Source organism: Ostrea edulis, chromosome 1 (assembly GCF_947568905.1).
Source record: "Ostrea edulis chromosome 1, xbOstEdul1.1, whole genome shotgun sequence".
NCBI classification, from domain to species: domain Eukaryota; kingdom Metazoa; phylum Mollusca; class Bivalvia; order Ostreida; family Ostreidae; genus Ostrea; species Ostrea edulis.
In genome coordinates, this window is record NC_079164.1 from 105,731,715 (window position 1) to 105,756,784 (window position 25,070).

General features: G+C 34.7%; 2 protein-coding genes across 8 annotated transcripts in view; one reads left to right on the forward strand and one right to left on the reverse strand.

Moving 5' to 3' along the window:
* The window catches only part of LOC125667965 (heat shock factor protein-like), a 27,814-nt gene extending 23,482 nt beyond the window's left edge, over positions 1-4,332 (reverse strand). For all 6 annotated transcript variants that reach the window (XM_048901713.2, XM_048901706.2, XM_056153173.1 and 3 more), the window contains exons 1-3: positions 4,039-4,332; positions 2,861-2,969; positions 619-749 (exon numbers count right to left, since the gene is read on the reverse strand). In XM_048901713.2, coding sequence (XP_048757670.2) covers positions 619-749; positions 2,861-2,969; positions 4,039-4,146 — 348 coding nt within the window. In that variant the 5' untranslated portion in view covers positions 4,147-4,332. The remainder of the gene's footprint in view (positions 1-618; positions 750-2,860; positions 2,970-4,038) is intronic.
* Positions 4,333-5,634: 1,302 nt separating this feature from the next.
* LOC125667938 (low-density lipoprotein receptor-related protein 12-like) lies at positions 5,635-23,720 on the forward strand. 2 transcript variants are annotated; one of them, XM_048901634.2, is made up of 12 exons: positions 5,635-5,689; positions 5,977-6,273; positions 8,398-8,451; positions 10,430-10,559; positions 12,311-12,507; positions 13,268-13,405; positions 14,704-14,859; positions 15,459-15,809; positions 15,953-16,072; positions 17,063-17,176; positions 17,390-17,515; positions 19,821-23,720. In XM_048901634.2, the coding sequence occupies exons 2-12, from the start codon at positions 6,192-6,194 to the stop codon at positions 20,765-20,767; spliced, it is 2,415 nt and encodes an 804-aa protein (XP_048757591.2). In that variant the 5' UTR covers positions 5,635-5,689; positions 5,977-6,191; the 3' UTR covers positions 20,768-23,720. The 2 variants fall into 2 exon arrangements, with proteins under 2 accessions (XP_048757591.2, XP_048757596.2); XM_048901639.2 differs by lacking the exon at positions 15,459-15,809.
* Positions 23,721-25,070: the final 1,350 nt, after the last annotated feature.

The following is a 25,070-nucleotide window of genomic DNA, read 5'->3' on the forward strand; positions in this document are numbered from 1 at the left end:
CTGTCACAGTGTGATCAGTCAGGAGCTTAGATTTAACTCCTTAGATCTGTCACAGTGTGATCAGTCAGGAGCTTAGATTTAACTCTTTAGATCTGTCACAGTGTGATCAGTCAGGAGCTTAGATTTAACTCTTTAGATCTGTCACAGTGTGATCAGTCAGGAGCTTAGATTTAACTCTTTAGATCTGTCACAGTGTGATCAGTCAGGAGCTTAGATTTCTTGAAAAAAATCTCAAAACTTGAGTTTGAAATTTCTTTTATTTGAGCAGTCAAAATTTGAGTAAAATCTCAGACTTGGGTCAAAGTTTCAACAAACTAACACCCCAACACCCCCAAGAAATTCAGGCCAGGTGTGCACTGCTCATTATAGGGTGACTATCTTTATGTTTTTGCCAGAGCCCAGAAATACAGACTCTTAGCATCTTGGGACAATGTTAATTCCATGTCCACTTTATATAGGTTGGTTAAGAAATGGTTTTGTGGTTTGAAATTCCAACTTAATAAATGATGTAGAGTAATAAACCATGAACTTAGTGATGAGGTTCCACTGAATATTGATTATTACGAGGTTCCACTGTAAATTGATTATTACGAGGTTCCACTGTATATTGATTATTACATGTGTGATTTTTCTTTTGATGTGTTCTAACAGCTGCTCCTCGCCTCTCTGGAAATAAGGATGATGAAATTCTAGGTCATCCTTCTCTAATCTCAGGCCTTGCTCAATGTTGGCTACTTTTCTGAATCCATCTGTGAAATTAATGCATAAAGATGAAGAACACAACACAGAAAACTGGAAAGTGTACGATGATATTTTAGCCGTAACTCTCTGTTATGGAAACAAAACTCAAGCTTTGTTTATGACCATACATTTTACCCAAAGAATACTTGAAATGTAATATATATCATAAAATTAGATCAATATCCATACATTTTCTAAACTTTGTAAACAATAACATACATTTTTTTTTGGTGAAAGAAATGCACAAAACGACTCCGCGTCAAAATAGCAAAGCTCAAAACCCAGAGTATGCGAAATACGTTGGACATTTCCAGTAAAAAATGGATCGGTCTGGTTAAAGTTTGTATAGTTCCTGACCAAATGTCCGATATTGTGTTTTTGTTTTGTTTATAGTATTTCCGGTATTAAACATGTTAACCTACTTCAGTTTTTCCAAATAAACGTGTATACGCAAGGTAAATCAGGTAGATATATGAATTTCAGTCGATACAAATTTTTCAGTCTTCGAAATTAAGCAGTAGGCCCGTCAACAACTGTGTTTAGTAAAATCGGGATCGGGCTACCAAGTATTATTGACGCACATGCCCTGTAAGCCAGTCATATATTTCCAGCGGGGATTATGATCCCCTACTAAAATATAAAGAATGTGCAATTCCTGGTAGGAAATCAGTAAAACAACCCGTTCTTACAGAGAAAGTTGCCGCTAATAAGAAGTATGAGGAAACAAAGCGACAAAGAAAATGTTAGTGTGCTTGGCAGGAGAACCAGCCCTGATTTGAATACAATGATGATCTCATTTATTGCATCTGGTGCAGAAAGGAAAACACTGCAAATTGTAAGTTCGTGTCAGGCTCTGATAATTATAGAATTGATTCTGTAAAAGGACACAAAAATAATAAATGGTGTAAACACTTTGCGCCAAAGTAACAACTACAAGTGACTGCCTCAGATGTTCAGAATATGTGACTGAGCTAGTGATTAACCCTTGTTTTTACCTTTATTAGAATGAGAGTGATTATGAAGAACTAAAAGAATCAGAACTGGAGGATTCTGAAGATACTGACGGTGAAATGACAGAATTAGAAGTTGAAAGAGAGCTGAACTTGTTTTGTTATACTCATTAAAAATGTTTAAACTTGATATTTCGAATCATGTTGTATCATTCCTACATAATATTTGGCTAGTAAAATCTTATTTGGGCTACCAAATTTTGTACTCTCACTTGCCCTATAGGCTTGTAGTCAGAAACATTAATCGAAAAGACTGAATTTTGCACAAAAGAAAATTTGCTCTGGTAAAATTATTTTTGCTCTGGTAAAGCTAGATTGTTTACCAGACCGAATGTCTTGTAAAATTAAAAATCATTCGCGTACACTGAAAACCGGACACTGAGACATCGGACATTCCAGTCCGGTGTAAAAAATGATGCATCGGACCTGAGGCGCTGCACATTGGTCAGGTCTGACGGTCCGATGTCTTTTGCATAGATTGGGATGATGACAGACACTGAACAATTGCAATCAGTCACCTGAGTTTCTGAATTTACTCAGACAGTCAGGTGACCTACAAAGACAAAATGAATAACTTTGATTACAGAATGAAATACTGCTTTAACACTAATGTTAAATTCCCAACACAATATGTAATTCCTGACAGTTGATGCAGTAAGACATCCTAAGACGGGAACTTTTTCTCAATGTTCATGGTATCCCATGGGGATCCGGGTTAAAATAGGTCCTCAGTACCCCTTGCTTGTCGTAAGAGGCGACTAAATGGGGCGGTCCTTCGGATGACATCGCAAAAACCGAGGTCTCGTGTCACAGCAGGTGTGGCACAATAAAGATCCCTCCCTGCTCAATGGCCATAAGCACTGAGCATAGGCCTAAATTTTGCAGCCCTTCACCGGCAGAAGTGACGTCTCCATATGAGTGAAATATTCGCGATCGGGACTTTAAACAATATTCAATCAATCAATCAATGTGCAAGGTCAATAGTTTATTTTCTGATTTCCCCAATGTAATGTTCTTTTCTCCTGATATTAAAGACTATCTTGAGCTAAATAAAATTTCCTCGTATAAGTGTCTTTCCTTTGAGGGATGCTCTTCTGACATAAACTTACACATGTTTAACTGCCTGATGAAACTGGCTATGTTGCTGTGTTTGAAGTAAAGAGGCAATATCTCTTTAGCAAATCTTCCCTGGTCGAAGACATGGAAACTTTTTCCAGACTGAAATAAATCAAATACATGTATACATCAATTCTTTCATTTAAATCATTTAATTTGATCTGATATTATGAGTTTTATTGACATGTCCAAAATTAATTTGAGGATGTAAGTGAAAATTTCTTGATGTTTTTTTTTTTTTTTTTGGTTTATCGGGCCACCAGAACTGTTGTTCTTGGTGACAACATGATTGACAGAGGCAATCTGGACATCTTTTAAAGAAGGAATTACATGTAGAACAGTAGACACAAAAGCTGATGCTGCTACCACGGAAAGTTTTTATTTTTATGGATCCCAAATTCCAACCATCATAAGCTAATCAATAAAGCCTGAATTGCCGCTAATTTGTTTGGTGATTTTTGATGACACTTTCCCCGTGATACAGTTGGACTTAGCTGCAGAACTGTAGCTCTCTGCCAGAAATATTATGACAGATCAGTTATTTTATTCTGAGAGCTACAGTTCTGATTTGACCGATTTATTTCTAATTTTGAATCTTAAGTTCAGGTAAATTGCAAACATATTTCTGCAGTAGATATGAAAGAGGTGGATGCGAATGGAGGCAACAGTGCTATAAAAACATCCGAGCATGGGTGCCCTGATGATATGCTTGGCAGAATCTGTCAGCCAAGGTCTGATGTATTGTCACATTTAATTGACATGTGACGTGCGTGTTGCTGTTTTTTGTAATCTTGGTGCAGGTAAATTTCAAGGGAGGTGGCTTAAAATTGGGGTTTTCAGCCAAAGTGTCCATGTATTATATATGCTGTTGAGATGATTAGCCTATACGGGTGAAATAAGACCACAAAAGAAAATGGGCCGAAGTGTCTCAAAAAGTTAGGCGGTAGTGTCCAACTTATTACTTAGGGCGAAACGTCTGGGCTGAAATGTCTTGGGCTAAACTAAAGTGTCCGACATTCACCAGAATAATCTACGAGCATTCCAAATACATGTGCACACGTACAGTTGCCATAATGAGCCCACAAGAAACGCTCTAATTCATGCGGTCCCCCTTTAGTGTGCTATGCTACAGTGCAGGCTAGATCTGTCTGTATGAATATTATAAACTTACTTCATCCCAACATATCAGGTCATCACATGTTGGGTTTTCAACAAGTGCCCACAGCTTGGTCAAAAAAGCTGGAACAGGATTGGAACCCATTATTGTAGCGTGATACATTCAAGGGAATTTACATGACCAAATTCTTGAAATGGACTTCTTTTTTTATAATGGCCACCGGAAGTGTGGAATTCGAAAATAATAGATCTATGAACATAATGCACTGCGTGTTTAGAAATTTTCTTACGGCAACGTAGAGATAGTTTTGTAAACTTGATTTCATTACATACGCTAACGAAAAATGTTAAATTAACGTTTCATATTTGTAATTACTGCGCAATTCATCAAGTATTGATAGGGATATTCTCAAAACACGTTTTTATGAGGCTATCAGACGAATACAATTGTTCCAATCATAGGTATACAAAGGGGGTGGGGGCCGAATGTATTTAACATTGGGGAGTTGGGGACGTAGATCTGTCTGTCTATCTATTTAAATTTTAAAAAAAAGAAGAAGATAAAAAAAAAAAGAAGAAGAAGAAAAAAAAAAAAAAAAAAAAAAAAAAAAAACATGCGAGTAGTATTCATTGTTTATACTAGCTTTAAATAGTAATAGGTCCATACAATGTATTATAGCTTAGCTAACAATTGTGCTGTTTTTGTTTATATATATATATATATATATATATAGTTTCTGTACAACATGTATATGGAGCGCCAAATTAACATAAACCCCAATAAAGCTATGCGCGCAACAATTCAATTAAAGATTTCTTCAAATAATTAATGATATCTTCAGTTCTGAATTATTGCGCGCATTAATTTAATTGATGATAGCATTAATTATTCAGTTGAATGGATGCGCGCTTTATTTGAATTAATGATCTCTTTAAATGAATTAATGATATTAACAATTGAATTGATGCCCGCTACAATTCAATTTAAGAGAGCAATAATTTATATAATGCGCGCATTAATTCATTTGATGAGAGCAGTAATTGAATTGATGATATCTTCAAATATTTGAGTTTATGTTAATTTGGCGCTCCATTGAAAATAGATATTAACGGCAAAGTAACAACTCAGCTTTAAGTCAAACGCCGCGTGATGATATCAGCTTCTTCATCGTCAACTTCTCATATAAATATGTAGTAATCATTCATTATCACCTACACGTACATATACGTATATATTTCAACTGATTCGATATGCAAGAGCTTATTTTGCGCATGATCAGTTTTTAAATTCGAGGCAGGCTGCTATGTAGATGTACATTTAGTAACATGTATAATATATATATATATATATATATATATATATATATATATATATATATATATATATATATGTATATATATACTGATATATATATATATATATATATATATATATATATATATATATATATATATATATATATATATCCCCTAGCCTTAGTACGTAAGTCCTCGAAGCTCACGCTTCATACTTCGCCGCACTTCGTAAAGTATTGCAGTAGGCTGTGACGTCATAGCTACCCCCCCCCCCCCGCCCCCCAAGCCAGAATTCCTTTCTATAATTAGAGGTCGCGTCATCAAGCTAACACGTGACCTGTGTGTTCAACAAAATAAGATTCAACCAAAATGCAAAAATTGTATTGGAATGGTAATACATTTGTTCATTTGTAAGTAATCCGTTTTTACTCAGTTTCGACCGATAAATCAGCATTAACAATAACAAAGTAACTGATGAGAAGATATAGCTATTCCATAATCTAAAGAAATGCTACTTTCATCATCAACAATGCCTGATTATGTAGTGAGCAATATTGTTGAGTTTCTATAGAAATAATGTTTAAATAATACTTCTTTTGTCAACTATGCCTTCCGGGTCCCTTGATTGGTCAATAAAATATGATTTCCTATGTGATATTTTCAATTTTGATATGATCCCTTGTCTTAATCTCATCAGCAAACCGGAAGAATCTCCATACACGGAAGTAGTATGGCTGACAAGCTGGAAGAACTGTTTGTTGACGATAATGACATTTAAGGTGAAAACACAATCGAAATGGCATAAATTTATGCCAGTTTGTGTTTAGAGATGGAAATATTATACCAACAAATAGTTGTTGTGAAATCATCTACTCAATCACGTCACAGGACAAACCTTAACCCAAGAAGTGGATGCCAAAAATGTCATTGACATTGTATACGCTGAATGAACACGGATATGAAATGGCCAGAATGGGAATGTCTAAGTTATTTGGTAATTGTTTTTTTCGTATTTTCTGAAATATATCCACTTTTATCAATGCTCGAAAAATTTCTCGAATGCTCATTGTCAGATGTGGTACAAGTATGTCGAGTGACATAACCAGCGACTGAGGTAGACCCCTAGATTTATTAGGCCTAAATATCAACATAACAGATAATTCTTCAATTTATTATTGTTTGAAAATGTAAAAAAGTTTATTATTTTCGGAAAATATGGAAAGCAAAGGGATTTGGAAGACCAAAGCCCTATACATATAAGTTAACACAGTACTCAAATTCAACTTAAATTCTAATTGGTCATCCTAGGACGTGGGGCCGTCTTCATTTTAAATTACATACTCCAATTTTGAGGTCTTTTTAGGCTTTTTATACACATTCTTTGCCATTTGAATTTAATAACTTAGGTGTAACATTAAGGTCTCTTGAGACATTTCGAAACATTGCTGAAATACAGTGAAACTTCTCCAAATCGGCCCCTCAGAAAACCAGTTCTCCCTGATATCAGCCGATTTTCAAAGTCCTGGCAGAAATCTTAACATTTCCTTACAAAGAAAGTCTTACAAAACTGGCCACGCCTGAAAACTGGACATTGGCCACTTTTTAAAGTACATTTGTTAACAAACATGTGTAATTTACCCTTATCATACTGGCCACTTTTTGAAGACAAGAAAATTTTGGCCAGAGGGTGATCAAGATCGTCCAGGTGTGCAAATTGACTGACCAAATGGCCAGGTGGGAAATTATCAAGGGGAGGTGTGAAAAAAACCAAGTGGCCCCTTTAATTTCTATTGTTACCTGTGTAGTCAAGAGAGACTTGGCTAATCCAAGTGACTCTTCCAAATTCTGTACAAAATGTAAAAAAAAACCCATTTAGGAACATATTGAATGAATACAGTATAATGTGCTTTAGTGCCAATAAAGAATTGAATTGAATTGAATATTGTTGCACCATTCTATCCTATGGATATAAGTGGTAGTTATTAAAGAAAATTAACCCATGACTGTTAATGATAATTATTAAAAGATAACTTAATTTTCCATAGACTTAAAATTCCTAAGAAATATTCAAATAACAATTTCATATTTACTACTGTACTTTTCCAAAACGTCAAAACAAATTTGTTAATGATATAAGCGATGTATGTAAACAGAGTTTTCATAGGTAAGAGGAATTCTAATATGCCTCTGTGTTTTCTTTATCAATCGGAATCCAGTTGTAGATTTCCAGTTTAAAATTAGATGATTTCAATGAGAATATTTCATATTAATTACACATGTTTAATTACCTCTAGGTACAAGCAGACTAATTTGATCTCGATAATTGATCATAGACCACCAGAAGAAAGGGAACAATACCTGCTTTGTGAATATTGAGATAAAATGTCTCTAACTGCTAAATTCTCGGTTAAACGGCCACCCCTGCAAACCGGCTGGGTTTTTTTTCGGTCTGAGAGCCGGCCGGTTTAGAGAAGTTTCACTGTACATGCATAATATTATGGCCTTGTAGAGTTTCAGTAAATTTAATGCCAATTGACCATTAACCCAGCGACCTTAGGTAAATTAGGGGAAATGTGCCAATATCATTTTGGAGTTAACCATTGAACATTTCTTATACATCATTGTAAATTCAAGTGCATAACCCAAAGAAATAATATAAGTCAGGGATTTATTGAATATTGAGGGTCTTTTTGCTACCAATCAAAGGTACCTTTCCCCTAATCTCACCGAATCTCGGAGCAGTCCTTCATAATTCATGTCTGGAAATTCACGTTCGGCTTCAGCCGGTTCTAGCAATTCACGTGCACTTGTTTCCCTTTACTATGTTATTTATTTTGAACAAAATTATGATAAATTTTCAGTAACATTTTGGGGGGGGGGGGGGGGGGGGGGGGGCAAGTCAAAATTTGGGTTCACTTGGCCAAAGAACATTATAAACAAAGATGTGCATATTTCAAATAATACGAAAGTATTATTTTGGAAGGCATACCCACTAGAAATCAGTCAGTATCGCCCCAAACCTTTAAAAATTGCATGAAGGAGGCATACCTCAACCACAGAATGATCTCAATAGATTGAAATAGAGGGTGAATTTTATTGAGTATGTTTGTTATTTCAGGACTTTGCTGGTTGTCTGTTTTCATCTTCCGATTACATGTATGCCATGCTGAAGGTGAGTAGCTTTAAACTGAAATGGATCCTTATTCTGTGTTATCAAACTGTATTATTGTACTTCAATATAGTAATTCTACACCATGTGTTAGGTAATTCATCTAGACAGTCATGTGCAAGGGAGAACAAAACTTCATATTTCCATTAAAGAGCATATTTTCTCATCATATTTCCTCCCTTAAGGAGTCTTGGGCATTTTCCACAAACTCTACATTAATGTTAACACGGTTTATTGTCTGAGTTATTTCCCAGTGAACTCTCACTTAAGGTGCTACTGTTTATGTGCAGGATGTGATTACGAGTTCTGAACAGGTACCTGGTATTAATACCATATTGATATGCTAGAAATGTTTCCTTCAGGCTATAACTTTATTAAAATAGAGGGACAGTTGATATAATAACTTAAACACTTCATACACGACCACAGTGGATAGCTGCAGTAGTCAGTACCTGACAAATGACATTATTTTACTGAGATCAATGGTGATGGGGATCACTACCTCCTCAGTATCATTTTGAAGGTATCGATGGATGAAAATGATTCAAGAAATGTTTTTCAATGCTATTTAGGTATCCTTAATACTATTGCATAATCAATTTAACTTTAAAGTGTTTGGATTGAGAATAAACCTTTTGTAGGACTGTTGTAGCATTATTTTGTTACAAAGTGCATGGTGTTAATAGTGTGATAAAGTGTATGAAAATAAGCCTTCAGAGTAATACAAGATTATATCCTGATATTTGTAATGGAGAGCAGTTAACACATTCATTTGTAGGCTATTGCATCAAGCGTTCTCTCTGGTGATAAGTAGTATTACATTGTATAATATGTGTTAAGGAGGTGTACAAATATATCATGCATTCAGAGTGAGTCAAAAAAGGAAGAAAATTCATACTTAAATGTTTGGTTATAGGAGACTGAAATCATAAGCACATTTACTTTTTACTGGTTGGATACAAAGAAAATTAAAAACTGGTTTTCTAGTGAATAGATAATGTCAGCTGTAAGTTTTATGTACAGCATATTTTAAAAAGGTATCGACCATTAAATTGAGGAAGATTTTATAGAATCAAAATTATTTACCTGTACGATTGTAATTTACATATCAGAGGAATTATTTTTTTATTTCCTTCATTCAATGACTTATTCACGTTGTCCTTATCGTCATGATCATTTACTTTCATTTCATTCCATTTATTCTAAAATGAAAGTACAGTTTAATGGTTATTGAATTCAAGATAACTCATTATACTAAGACTTATACTTTTTATGGCACACTAAATCACAATATGGCAATTTAAATGTTTTGTGAAATCATTTTTATCGATTGATTTGTTTGTTTATCATTGTAGCTCAGTGGTTAAAGTGTCAGGTCACTGAACCGCAGATCCCATGTTCAAATCTGCCATGGTGTTTTGTTCATATTTATTGAAATAATTATTCAAAATCATATTTTTGATCCAAAATTGCATATATATTTTTGCCTTTTAGACTTATGTACTTCTTACATATCATCACATTTTCCATACTTAAACCATTCTATACATATTTTGGAAACTTAATTTAGAAACTCTTTCAACGTGTAGTGATAGCTATGCACCTTAACATTCATGTGCTCGAATGCATAACGGTATATTTGACATGTTCAGTTCAGAAGAAAGCTTGATAGTGTATATCATGTTGTTTTTTCAAAAATGAAGAGGAGGGAGGGTAGGGAGCTGCAGTGTTGATAAATTTTTAGTGATATTTGACTGCCAGCTCATCAGTTTATATTTCTAAATTTTTAGTGATCTTTGACTGCCAGCTCATCAGTTTATATTTCTAAATTTTTAGTGATCTTGGACTGCCAGCTCATCAGTTTGTATTGATAAATTTTTAGTGATCTTGGACTGCCAGCTCATCAGTTTGTATTGATAAATTTTTAGTGATCTTGGACTGCCTGCTCGTCAGTTTGTATTTCTCTCGTTTTATTTCACAGATTGCTTTCATGATGAATACAAAGAAGAAACGGAGAGTTTTAACTCTCAAGATTTTCCGATCGGCTATCCACCCAATTCTTGCGCACAATGGTACATAACTGCTCAAAAAGGGGAGATAATTACTTTGAAGTAAGTTGTACGGGGAAGTGAAACCCCATTATCAGACAGTATATAATCATATTGCACTGGAAATGTTGTTTGTTCTTATATTCTATGTTTGAGTGCTATGGTGCATCATTGCACTTTACACAATTATAATGTACATATAGCTTTGGATGCATGTAGATTTTAATTCTCATGATTTCCAGTGATCTGATGTTCATTTATTATTTTTTTCAAAGTGTACAGAATTACTTTAATGCAGCTGAATAGTTTTAAACGTTATTAACTTTCCCTTAATTACATGCATGAAAATATCTGCATGTAAAAGAAAACAGCGAGAAGATTATTTAAAAAGTAAATATAGTGGGAACTCATAAATATAAGTAACATTTGCCGCTTGTTAAGTCTGTTAGGCATCTATAAATAGCCCCATGCGCATGAGAGGAATCCCAGCATGATGTATATAACTCAGTTGTAGGTTTGAAAGAGCATAAAACAATGAATACGGAAGTTCCGAGTTCCCAAAGAGTTATTTCCCTTTGTCGAACTCTTCCGTAAATTATGACGTAAAATATGATGACAGTGGGTACATTTGCTAATTACTATCGTTGTATTATTTCTTAAAAGATGATATCCAGAGTTTCTGAGACCACCCTATCTCAGGGAAAAGGCAACTTTAGTGAGTTTATGAGTATTGGATAACAAAATGGCTCAAACAAATATTGTTAATTGCCATCTTTCTTTGATAAAAGCGTCACTCATGTAGAAGAGGAAACGAATAATGATTCAATAGCCAATTTGATGATCTTATTCAAACAAATTATGCTTGATATGGCTAGAATATGCATACCAGTGATTTATATAAACAAAAGTTACGCTTTTATTATATTAATCGTACGTAATCGTTATGTACAATGCCAGTCTACGATATAATGTATACATTGTGTACCCACCATACGTCATAAAATGCGAAAGAGTTCGACAAAGGGAAATAACTTTTGGGTAACTCGGAACTTGCGTATTGCGAAGAGATATTTGATATTTTTATTTCTCTTAAACTTATGGCACGCTACTGTAGTAACAAAATACACAGATAAGACCACTGATGATTTTACCGCTGGAAGTCTGAACTAGACATACATGTGTCTGTCACTTGATTTATCATCTGAATATGCATTAGAAATGGCGGAGTGACAGTTGTTTGTAAACACTGATTTAAAACCAAATAATACTGGTAAAAGAGATGAAGTAATGTAGAACATGTCGTACAGCCTCATAAATATGTAAGTGTGGTAATGCAACATTGTTTTTACAAGGTGGACAGAATTTGTCGAAATTTGGACCATACAATTTTAAGTGGTATTCAGATCTACAAGAGGACTTCAAAAGTTGTAGAAATGGAGAACAAAACGTTTCAGTGAATTAAGATATTTAATTAGTAAACATGTGGGAAACTGCATGTGCTCATCTACTGTGTATCTTCAAGAATATGTTGACCCAATGAACAACAGAGATTTGTATGTAAATTCTAACAAAGAACTTGTCTGTTCAGTAAATATTGTCTACTTCTGTTGCAGTATTTATTTAGACATAGAGGTTGGAGATGATGGATCTTGCTCAGTAATTATTTAGACATAGAGGTTGGAGATGATGGGTCTTGCTCAGTAATTATTTAGACATAAAGGTTGGAGATGATGGGTCTTGCTCAGTAATTATTTAGACATAGAGGTTGGAGATGATGGCTCTTGCTCAGTAAATATTGTCTACTTCTGTTGCAGTATTTATTTAGACATAGAGGTTGGAGATGATGGGTCCTGTAATCGGGACTTCTTGACTATTGGACCAGACCCAATACAGAAATTCTGTGGAAGAAATAAACAACATGCCTACATTTCAAACACACTTCATGTATGGGTAACGTTTCACAGTGATGGTATGATTTCTGGACAAGGATTTCAAATTCGTTACATTAGGGGTAAGTATACAGATTACACATATTGTATTCACTTGCTTGAAGCTATTGTTTGCGTCTGAGTCAAGGTACATAATTTTATATATTTAACAGGTTTACAATCATATCATCACTAAAACTGTTGTCATTCTTTTCTTCAGTTTATTGTTGTTAACTTCACGCTATTATAATTATATACATGTTATGATCTCTTTATTTTAACGTAATTCCTCCCTCCTGTGATGTCATAAGATTTATGAATGACAGGAATATAAATTTTGTTTGAGTCTTTTTCAATAGTTATTATAAAAAATCTTGTTACCCATAACATATTTCAAAAGTCTAAGTTATATATGAATAATCAATTATATGTTTCAAAATATTGAATCCAAGGGCAATAACTCTGTTTTCATTTAATCATTTATCAAGTCACTTATGCAATAGATTTCCTTTATTTCTCACAAATATTTTGTATATTTTTTAAAGAAACAGTTTCATGAAATTGTTATGAATACTATCATATCGTTATAACCAGTTTTTGTGAATTTTGATAATGCTGTTTAAGGAAAATTGCAATTTTCTGACATTGATACAGGTATACGTGTGCTAATTAATAAAAAATTTATTAACACTACAACATACTTATTTTATCATTTTTATTTGTTACCAAGATATATTATTTGAAAATCAAGAATCGAATATAGGATTGAACCTATAATACTAGAGGGGTGGAATTACCTTAACTACTGAAAAAGTTTTTATACATATTGAATTCTTTTGACAGGTCCTCCAAAAGCATACTCCTGTAAGCCAGATCAGTTCCATTGTAAGAATGGAAAATGCATCTTAGATAGCTGGGTGTGTAACGGTCTGAACGAATGTGGGGATAATAGTGACGAGTATGTGGGACTCTGTCAAGCAGGTAAGAAAGTGTGGAGTACATGGGCAGCTGTGATTTAGATATGGAATGGGTTAGTAAGCAGATATCTGTCAATCAATGAACTGATCAGTAGGTCGGCCCCTGTCAATCAAGTAGGGAACTGATCAGTAGGTCGGCCCCTGTCAATCAGGTAGAAAACTGATAAATGGGTTGGCCTCTGTCAATCAGGTAGAAAACTGATCAGTGGGTTGCCCCCTGTAAATCAAGTAGGGAACTGTTCAGTAGGTCAGCCCCTGTAAATCAAGTAGGGAACTGTTCAGTAGGTCGGCCCCTGTAAATCAAGTAGGGAACTGTTCAGTAGGTTGGCCTCCCGTCAATGAGATATAGGGAACTGACCTGTAGATTCACATCTGTCAATGAGATATAGGGAACTGACCAGTAGATTCACATCTGTCAATGAGATATAGGGAACTGACCAGTAGATTCACATCTGTCAATGAGATATAGGGAACTGACCAGTAGATTCACACCTGTCAATGAGATATAGGGAACTGACCTGTAGATTCACATCTGTCAATCAAGTATCTGGTGGACCTTGTCAATCAGATGGGGAACTGATTAGTAGATGAATCCCTGTCAATCAGGTGGGGAACTGATTAGTAGATGAATCCCTGTCAATCAGACGGGGAACTGATTAGTAGATGAATCCCTGTCAATCAGGTGGGGAACTGATTAGTAGATGAATCCCTGTCAATCAGGTGGGGAACTGATTAGTAGATGAATCCCTGTCAATCAGGTGGGGAACTGATTAGTAGATGAATCCCTGTCAATCAGGTGGGGAACTGATTAGTAGATGAATCCCTGTCAATCAGGTGGGGAACTGATTAGTAGATGAATCCTTGTCAATCAGGTGGGGAACTGATTAGTAGATGAATCCCTGTCAATCAGGTGGGGAACAAATCAGTGGGTTTGCCCTGTCAATCAAATATAGGGAACTGATTAGTAGCTGGTCCTCTTTCAGTTAGGTAAGAAAGTAATGAATACATGGGCCTCTTATAGCACTTATAATCATCACATGTTCAATGAACCACTGTAATTTTTAATGCATCAGCGCTATAAGCTTAAGTGAACTTTTCTGATCACTTGTCTGTAAATTTTACATATTTTCAACTTCTCTAGAACGAAAGGGTCAATTTCAACCAAACTTGGTACAGAGTATCCCGGGGAAGGGTATTTAAAATTGATCTAATGGTCAAAGGCACCAAAAATATAGCTAATATACATATGTTATACTGGTATGCATATATAGTACATGTATGTGTATATCATGCCTTTTTCAGCCACTACAATTCCAACACCACCACCCACTACAAATTGTGGAAAAGATTTTTTTCCATGTTATTCAAACCTGAGTGAAGCCATTATTTGTCTACCAAATGCCGAGAAGTGTGATGGCAAGGCAGACTGTTATGAAGGACAAGATGAAAAGAATTGTAGTAAGTGTCTTCAGCATTTGGATAGGTTAATGACAGAATATGCCAGCCTAAGGTCATTGTGTGGTAAAGTGGACCAACCTTGCAAGGCCCACTTCCATGTAACGACCAAGGGCAAGCACATTTCCTTGATATTCAGTCAATACTTTTTTTATTGCATATTTTTCAAATTCTATTTCTAGACGACATGTTTATTTGCATTTATGGTAGCAGTCCATTAATTTTTTGTAACAGTTGTGATGTCACAATCCTCAAGGTATTTATTTAAGCAGATGTGATTGCACAATTGAGGTAAAGTAGTCCCTGTGCATTTACAGTGCAGGTTTACGACTCAAAAAATTCCTGGGTACTTTCCATGGAATCAATAGGAAAAAATATCAAAATATGTACATGTAATGAAAGTACCTAGTAGGTAATTGGGAATTTTAACAGTATATATTGTAAATCAGCAACTGAGTTTTCATTTTTGGTATCAAGGAAATAAATTAAGGTGTTAATTTCATATGCATGGCATTACAGGTATGATGCTCCAATGGTATAATATGTATATGTAATCATAGTTTTTCCAATGGCTTTTAGGGTTAACTTGTGATATTTTACAGTTATAAAGTGTAATGCACACATTCACAATCAGAGTGGACACATCACATCACCTTGGTACCCTCGAGATTATCCTCCTCACATGGACTGTAAATGGACTATTCACATGCAAAACCCAACCGATCGGATTCAGCTAAGATTTGATGACTTTGCTTTGCAAGTCAATGACAACACAGATTATCTCGAAGTGTATGATGGGAAGGATGAAGAGAATGATAAAGTTTTAGGCAAATTTTATGGACATACATTTCCCCCTTCCAAGTTAGAGTCTTCCTCTAATTGGATGACAATTGTGTTCCATTCAGATGATAGCTTTTCTGAGAAGGGTTTTAATATTTCTTATCAAAGAAAAGGTGAGAGAATAACAATAGACTAGGCATTCCATTTAAAATGTTGCACCATAAATACCTCTATGTTTTGAAAAGTTTTGAACAAAAATACAATTTAAATGTGTACCCACATTACAATTTCTATCCATATTTTTTTTTTAAACAAGGGTTCTGTCTACCAAACCAAATTGCATGTGGGAATGGTGAAAAGGACTGTTATGCAGCATCGGGTAAATGTAATGGAGTTTGGGATTGTCAGGAAAAGGGAGGGGATGAACTTCATTGTGGTAAGATGATGGAACTATTTATATATTGTATGTTTACTGATTAGTAGATTCTAGTTATTGACCATTTTGTCTGTCTATCAGTCTCGACACATCCACAGTTTTATTCAGGTGTCCGGGTAGCGCAGAGGTAAGCACTCTCACTTCTCACAGCTGTGACCCGAGTTCGATCCCCATGATCGGCAGTGGTTGTATGTGAGAGGGTATGGCAGTTGCCTGCTCGGACACGTGGGTTTCCTCCGGGTACTCCGGTTTCCTCCCACATAAATGACCCCTAGTGCAAACATCTGTGCACCAAAGGACCCCATTGGAAATACTGCAAATGTATTACATTTGGCTGTGTATTCTATTTAGCGCCTTTGGCGGAACGCAGCTTCCGCTAAATCAAGTACATCGCTAAATGCCATCCGTAAATCTAGATGTTTAAAGTAATTCAGGAATGCGCTAAATCAAATCTACGCTAACTTGTTGAAAAAACGATTCCGCCAAATATCGTACATGCCAAATATAATATGTTTACAGTAAGCTTTTGAACTTTCATGGGTTATTATAATATGTTTACAGTAAGCTTTTGAACTTTCATGGGTTATCCTTGGTATTTATGTATCTATGTTTGTATGTATGTATATTTTTTTATTAAAATCATAGTAGTTATTTCCTTGCACGAGTGTTGGAGGTGTTATATTTAAAATAGATTTTTGGTGTGGGTGAGTGAGTCCATCTGTCACTCAGTCAGTCGACCAATATAAAGCACACTGCATTGGATGTTGTTTTTATAATTTTGTCCAGTTCAGTTAAATACAAACTTTATGAAAAAGCATCCATGTGTATGAGTATTAATTAATCTTAACCCAAATCAGAAGAGATTTAGCAACGTGTTACATATAAACGTATGTGTGCTGTATGTACGATACTTTTATTGTGGGTATGATGACTTTGTAGTTTAACTCTTTATTTTACGTTTGAAACTTCATGCATATTTGATATTGACAGGGAGCTGCAATGTTCTCTATACCTGTGGTTATATGAGCTCCCAGTGCTATCCCAAGAGTCATCGGTGTAATGGAGTAGGATTTTGTACTAACAAAATGGATGAAAGATTTTGCAGTGAGTATATATTCTCTCCATTATGTGTAGTGATTGTACATTGATTGCAAGTAATGTACATTGCAATTGTAGCAAACTCCCTTGATAATAACAAATGATTTGCATTTCAGTATAGAAAACACTGAAATATGAATTTGTAAATTGTATAGGAAAACAATACCTTACACCAAAGCTATGATAAAAGTGTTAATTTTAGTGTAAACATTTTTATAGCTCCCAAAGAGTGTGGAACACATAATGGTACATTCTTGTGTCAAAACATGAATTGTATTTATGAAGCCTGGGTATGTGATAAAACGGATGACTGTGGAGATTGGAGTGATGAAATCAACTGTAACAGTAAGTAGTCGTACTCACATAAAAATTAATTCATCCAATCATCTTTCTTTGAATACAGGCAATTTTATAAACAAACACAAAAAAAGACAGGTATTCATGTTTCAATGCAAATGAGACAAAGATACAAACATCAATAGTTTCAAATTTAAAGGACACAACGCATGTTTCTAAACTTTTCATTTTTTTTTCTCAGCAAAATTATTTCTTTTCATGCCTAAAACTACTTTAAATGTGTTTTAAATGAAATATTTTGCGTAGTTTTCGAGTTTGAAAGCAATGAAATTTAAATCTTGCGATATGCATATTTACTTTCGCTATTTTACGCGCCATTATGTGTGACGTCATATGTGCCCTCGGGTTTGAAAACAGCTATTAGCCATTTCATAAACAGATTAGATTTAATCGACAAAAAAACAATTATCACGTTAACAGCTTGTAAATAATATTGTATTAAGATGTTTTGTGCCGTGCTCGGGTGTACTAGTTGTCAGTAAAAAGGATTTAGACTGAATATTTTTCAATTTTCGAAGGAAGGTACGAGAAGAAATACGTGGATAATTTTTTGTTGGAGCAAGAACTTTACCTTAAAACAAACACCCAGTCACCTTTTCAAAAAGTGCTTGGAAAGAGACCCCGATAAACTGCGAGAAAATGGATACATATATCAAAGCGATAAGCACTGGTAGGCCTACAGCATACATTCTGTTTTGGTTTTCAAATTCAATACACACTCGGATAAACGGACCTTCACCTTGCAACAACATATATACAATGTAACTTGTGCCCACAGTTTCTACCAACTGGTAGATTTACAAAAATTTTAATGATACAAAGTAATTGAACTTATAATTTTATAAGTAATAGAATATTGTATTTCCTACATGTAACTTTAAATTGAATTATAAAATTATTTCCTCATTGAACTTGTAAAATCTTTCAAGAGTGCGTCAGTATAAAGCCGTGCTCCAACTTCCTAACGACGTGCTGATCACAATTCAAAAATATTATTAAGATTGCTTTATCAAAATAAAATAATGTGATTTCCACTTTAAATTTGTTTATTTTCATTGATTTATGTGGGTTTTATTTTTCTTTCTTTCCGAAATGCACTTGTGACTGTAACTTGGCCTATAGGGCCTAGTTGTCAACAATGTAACGTATTATAATTTTTTTAATCCAAAAATAAATAATGATTGCACTGTTTATTTTAGAAAAACAGCGCCAATTACAGATGTATAAAGGAATAACATTACCAAAAAGTTTGTAGACAGCGACCCATATAAAAATCATTTACTCACTATATATTGCCGATTTCATACTCGCTTTTCTTGCTATATTTGGGTATCTACATCGCTGTTTGTATGCACTGGTGGCGAAAAGATATAAAACTTGGGTTTGTCAACATCGATTTAAATGTTGCCCATGGTGAATAGATTAGGCCCCTAAAAGCTGAGTTCTTAATAATACCTCACAGTACTTTCACAATCCAAAGGACGCACGTGAGGTCACTGTACCATGTAACTACCTACCTAATTAACTAGACTTTTTTGAAATCGGGGCTTAGATTTAAGTCTGTATTGTGGTTAATTATCGCAAAATTTCAGCGAACGAACTATTAGAATTAATTACTATAAGCATAAAGAAGACAAAATGCATATAATTTTGTATACTTTGAAAACATGAGATGTGTCCTTTAAGATTAATAGCTCAACACTTTATGAAGCAAAACAGTATTATCACACAATGACTCAAATGCACTACATCACGTCATTTATAATTTATTGATCTAGAGCAATGGGGGGGATTATTTCATACGGTAACATGAATTAACGTTTTAGTGTTATTTTTGAGCAAATTCCTCACATGACCTTGTTCATTTGCTGTTTTGAGTATATGATAATGATAGCAGTTTGCATTTGTCGAGTATTACACTTGAAACCTATGAATCAGTACTTGCTCAATAAACTGATCACATTTGCTAAGCAGTAACAATATTCTGATTATCATGATACAGTGTATGTCATTGCTCCAAAACTGTTTTGTTGATTTGGTTTTCTTTGGTAGTAAGCAGTGTGTGATGTCATATAATGATGTCATACTTAAAACTAAGCAGTACATTTCACATACAATCAATATTTATAAGAACATGCATTTACAATGCACACTGACAAGGAAAGTTTGACTGATTATCTAATGTGCATAGAAATGCATATTCATAGCCTTAACTTCCATGTGAAGAATCAAAGCACGGACTAGTTACAAGACAATTTTCAGAGTACATATACATGTATCTTTTTTATTTCAGGAACAACAAATTTGATCATCATTGCAGCAGTATCTGGGTCTCTCATATGTGGGTTGCTGCTGGTGGTTGCTTTAGGGTGCACCTGTAAGCTCTACAACCTGAGGCAGCAGCAACTGCACGGTCCACGTCATGAGACCCCTTTGTCTCGTGTCTATGCAGAATTCATGCGGAGAAGGGCTCCTCCACCGTACCATGAAGCCATGTTGACCTCGCGACCTTATGAGGAGGCTAGAAGAGAGTATATGGATAGACTTAACCAATCAGAGGATGGGTCAAGGTCATCTGACCGAAGGTCAAGAAGACAGAGGCGGAGAAATGAACGCAACCGCAATCTGCATAATCAAAACACAGAAGCAAGTACTGATACTACACAAAACGTTAATAGAGAGAACACAAATACACCTGACACTGTAAATACTATAGCTGAAGACCATACAGTGAACAGTACTCATTCTAATATAGAAAGGCATTCCTCCAGAACAGCTCTTATTCCTAGTGACACTGACTCAGACTCAGAGAGTGAACTGGGCACACCTAATGCTGACTTAGTCAGAGTTCATTTTTCAGAAGAGACTGGGATAACAGCAGAATTCCATAGACGGAACTCTCCAGGGAAGGAGGTAGCAGAGGGTCAAAGTTCATCGGGTATTCCAATAAGCAGTCCCACTACTGGCCCTGATGTCAGTAGTCTAGATAATACTACCATAGCTTCCTGTGATAGTGTCGATCCTTCTCAAGAGGAAGATAAAAACAAACCAAGGGACATAAGCAGTGCTTTGACTCTTGCAGAAAACCCATCATCCCATTCCAGCTGTGCTTTATTAATTCCAGGAAATGGTAGAAATCTGGACAGTGTAGATAGGGGCAGGCATGATTCAGCAGGTTCATTGGATTCAGCTGAATCTGACAACCCTTGGGGGGATTATACCAGTTCTGAAGTTGTTTGATACATATCAGATCACTTCAACCACAACAGATGATCTTAATAAAAATGATAGAAGTTTATTATAAGACATAATTTGCACTTAGTTCTTTGGTTGTTTATTTTTTTCTTTTTGATAGATAGGTGCTTTTTAATGAGTCTCATTCTTGTTAAAGCTATATATTTTATATTTTTGTAATGCTTACAATATACATATGTCTTGTTTTGTTGACCAGTGTTAGTAAGATTTTGGTGTGAGAGGAACTTCTGTAACTCTGATGTAACTCGGTGTGAATCTGACAAATCTAGTAAATGGCTATATATCTGCTCATTACCAAGTACTGCTAAATTCTATTACACATGTCCATATACACACATGCTTGTACCATAGCCTTTTGATGATATAGCCAGAAAGTTTGTAGAATATTTGAATTCATCTTATATCGTCTTCATACATGTAGGTCGCGTTATGGTATGGCACAGTGCATCTGTTCATCAGCACTATATGGGTTTAGAGCACTTTCAAGGCGAAGGTCATCATTCTTGGTACACATGCACCCAATGATTAGAGAAATATGCATATTGTTATCAAGGCCAAATGTCAAGGTCAAACTGGTACTTTCATAGGCAAAAAAGAAACAGTACTAGTAACTTTAAGGCTAGGATAATCATACACTTTGAAGTGTCATAGGTGGGTTGTATCATTGAATGGTGTAGTGTTCTTGTGTGTTGGTTCATACATCAGCACATTGTAAGAAGGATTAAAACAAAAGAACAAGCAAGGCTAGGATAATCAAACCTGGTACACATTTTCTCCATAGTGAGAGGAAAATGCAATTTATTTCTCTAGGTCAAAGATCAAGGTCATACTTTCAGGGGGGAGGAGGGGTTAATCATAAAAGAAAAACAGTACTACATGTAATAAGGCGAGGGTCATCAAACTTGGTGTACATATTACCCATGGTGTTATTGCCAACTATAGCCACATTATTAATTTCAGAATATAAGAGGAAATGTCTAAAGAACACTGGCAGAGCGCTTGGTTTATTTGAATGCTAATTTTCTTTTTTTGATGACTACTGCATTGCTGAATATATTGCACAGGTGTATTTTGCAGTGTCAGTACTGCTCTTGTGTTTTTTTCTTTCCTGAAGCAGTTTGTCTGAACTTAAAAGTTGAATAGGATTGACAACTGAAGAAATCCATATTGTGACTGTATATGGACTGTGTATGATAAATGGAGCATGACATGTATACTGACACATTACATGTACATATATAAATTCACATGGTTACTTCATGTATGTGTGAATTAAGGGTTGGCATTTTATATAATTTTGTCATTTGTTATTACAGTGTTCTTTTGGGCATGGGCTAAGCCTGTGGGTCCAAACTCTGTGATACCATAAATGGTATCACAGAGTTCAGGCCTAAACGGGCTTAGCCCCTGTGGTTTTTAGGTAAAGTTGCAGGAGTCAGGCATTTATATGAGGTAGTAGAATGTGGTATACATATCAGTTTTATGTTACTTTCGTGCCTCAAAGACGGCAAATCGGAACAGAATGTGAATTTTAAATCGATGTGAAGATCTTACTCGTGTACCCTGGAACAGAGGTACCTATGGTTGATGAAAGTTCTATCAGATGTACTTTTAATATCTTTTTACCTTATTGTATAGTTTGAAAAATTTTCTTCAAATTTTAAGAGCATTTTATTTTTTTTATAAAGTTTATTTTCGAAATACAGTTGAACTTCAGTATGTCGAACACGATATATCGAATACCAAATACCAAAGAATCTCAAAGTGATTCGGAAGTCCCAACCACTTTTTCTAGTAAGTATTTTACCCTTGAATCCTTGGATATCTGAAGTTTTTTCTCGGTCTTATCGAGTTTAAGATAACGAGGTTTGATTGTATAATGGAAAAATGTTTCCTGCTAGGATAAAATTGATGGCTAATACTTTAATCATCATCAATGACTATAATTATAAGCCCAATACACAATTACATGTTATGCATTGAGTGCAATAGTAAGCATGTGATTGTGAAAGGAATGTTAATCAGGAGGTTTGTTACACCCCCCCCCCCCCACCCCCAAAGATAACAAAACTTTCTTAAAAAGAGAGGATGAAAGATCATGCTTATTAAAATTTACCTTTTAGAAGAATGCATAATTATAGTTATTAAACCTAATTAAGCATTGATAATTTTTCAGGAATTTTTCATAATAGGCAGAACCTTGCTGTCTTGGTCCTCTCACTACATATATTTGTTTTTAATTACATCCATAGAATAGGATACTGATTAAAATTAAAAATCTTTTGAAATTGTTTTCAGCTGTTGTGTATTAAATTTTACAAGTTTACTTTTTCATATATGTACTTGTGCAACAGAACCACTGTGAACATTTCCATTGAGGAAATCAAATTGAAACCAAATACCTGGTGTTCAGTGTGTGGTGATAAAAGATAAAGTCACTTAGACTGTATACAAATCTGAATGTGAAATTGATGTGTGTGCATTGCATATACCTGTATTTGTATTGAAATGAATGATACATGATATATTTTAACCTCAAGAATAATTTTATTCCCAAGTCTTTATACATGAACTTGGAGAATATATAATTGTTGGACTAAGAGTAGAGTGAAGTTGTTGTGTATTTACAGCCCACATGACTTGTCAATGCTTTTGCTTTGAAAACAACCGAGGGAAATAAAAGCAATATCATTTTAGCCTCTCTAATTTTTTATGCAATTATTTTTTTCTTATTTGCATTTTAATTCTTGGTTCTTTATTCACAGTCATGTAAAAAAATGAATATGTATCACAACGTTTCAAGCAGGTGAAATGTTCACGGACTTTTGTTGGCGTCATATCAGTGTAAACATCCTCTTAAATTCCCTTGAAAATCAAAGATGGCAACATGTCATATGCGATTGTTGGAAATTTTTTAAAATAAAAATATACGAAAATATTAATTTGTTATTCTACATGTAGAGTTGATACCTGTAGTTCTCGGTGATAAAATATTAATTTGTTATTATACCCCCCCCCCCCCCCGCAAACGAAGTTTGGGGGGGGGGGGGGGTATACTGGAATCACTTTGTCCGTCCGTCCGTAGACGCAATTTGTCCGAAGTTTATTTCTAATACCGCTGGACGTATTTCATTCAAACTTTATGCACATCTTCTATATATTATGTAGTTGTACATCTCCTATTTTCATTGAAATATCTTAACAGTTATGGAAGTTACGCACATTTTCTTTTCATTTTTGGGGTTGCGCACTTTGTCCAGAGTTTAATTCTAATACCGTTGAACAGATTTGATTCAAACTTTATTCTCAGCTTATATATATAATGTAGTTGTGCATCTTCTATTTCATTGAAATATTTTAACAGTTATGGAAGTTACGGACATTTTTTGGTTTGGTTGTACTTGTAGTAATAGACACCATTTGTCCAGAGTTTATTTCTAATACCGTTTTACGCTCATAAGTCAATCAGGAATTGAAGAAGTGGAAAGAAGTTCAACAATGAAGTTCTACCAATACTTGAGCTAATGTAATTTATTTACTGACAAAATCAATGACAAAGTAAAGTTGGCATAACATAATGATCTTTAACAAAGTGAATATAAACTAAAGACTAGAAGAGTTGACCAGGGATTTGCAATCACACAGCCTAAAATGTGCCAAATAGTATTCATTGTTTATATTAAGCATATTTTTTAATATTTCATGTACTGCTGTACTGTAGAATATACACTTCTGCATTCACATTGATTGCCCTGTAGATAATGTGAAAATATCCAATGTGCTTGCATTAAATATTTCCCATCATCTTATATGCCCCGCGGGGGGTATTAGTCCCATTAGGACAGTTCTAGTTCTACATGTAGAGTTGATACCTGTGGTCCTCAGTGATAAAATATTAATTTGTTATTCTACATGTAGAGTTGATACCTGTGGTCCTCAGTGATAAAATATTAATTTGTTATTCTACATGTAGAGTTGATACCTGTGGTCCTCAGTGATAAAATATTAATTTGTTATTCTACATGTAGAGTTGATAGTCCTCGGTGATAAAATATTAATTTGTTATTCTACATGTAGAGTTGATACCTGTGGTCCTCAGTGATAGAATATTAATTTGTTATTCTACATGTAGAGTTGATACCTGTGGTCCTCAGTGATAAAATATTAATTTGTTATTCTACATGTAGAGTTGATACCTGTGGTCCTCAGTGATAAAATATTAATTTGTTATTCTACATGTAGAGTTGATACCTTTAGTCCTCAGTGATAAAATATTAATTTGTTATTC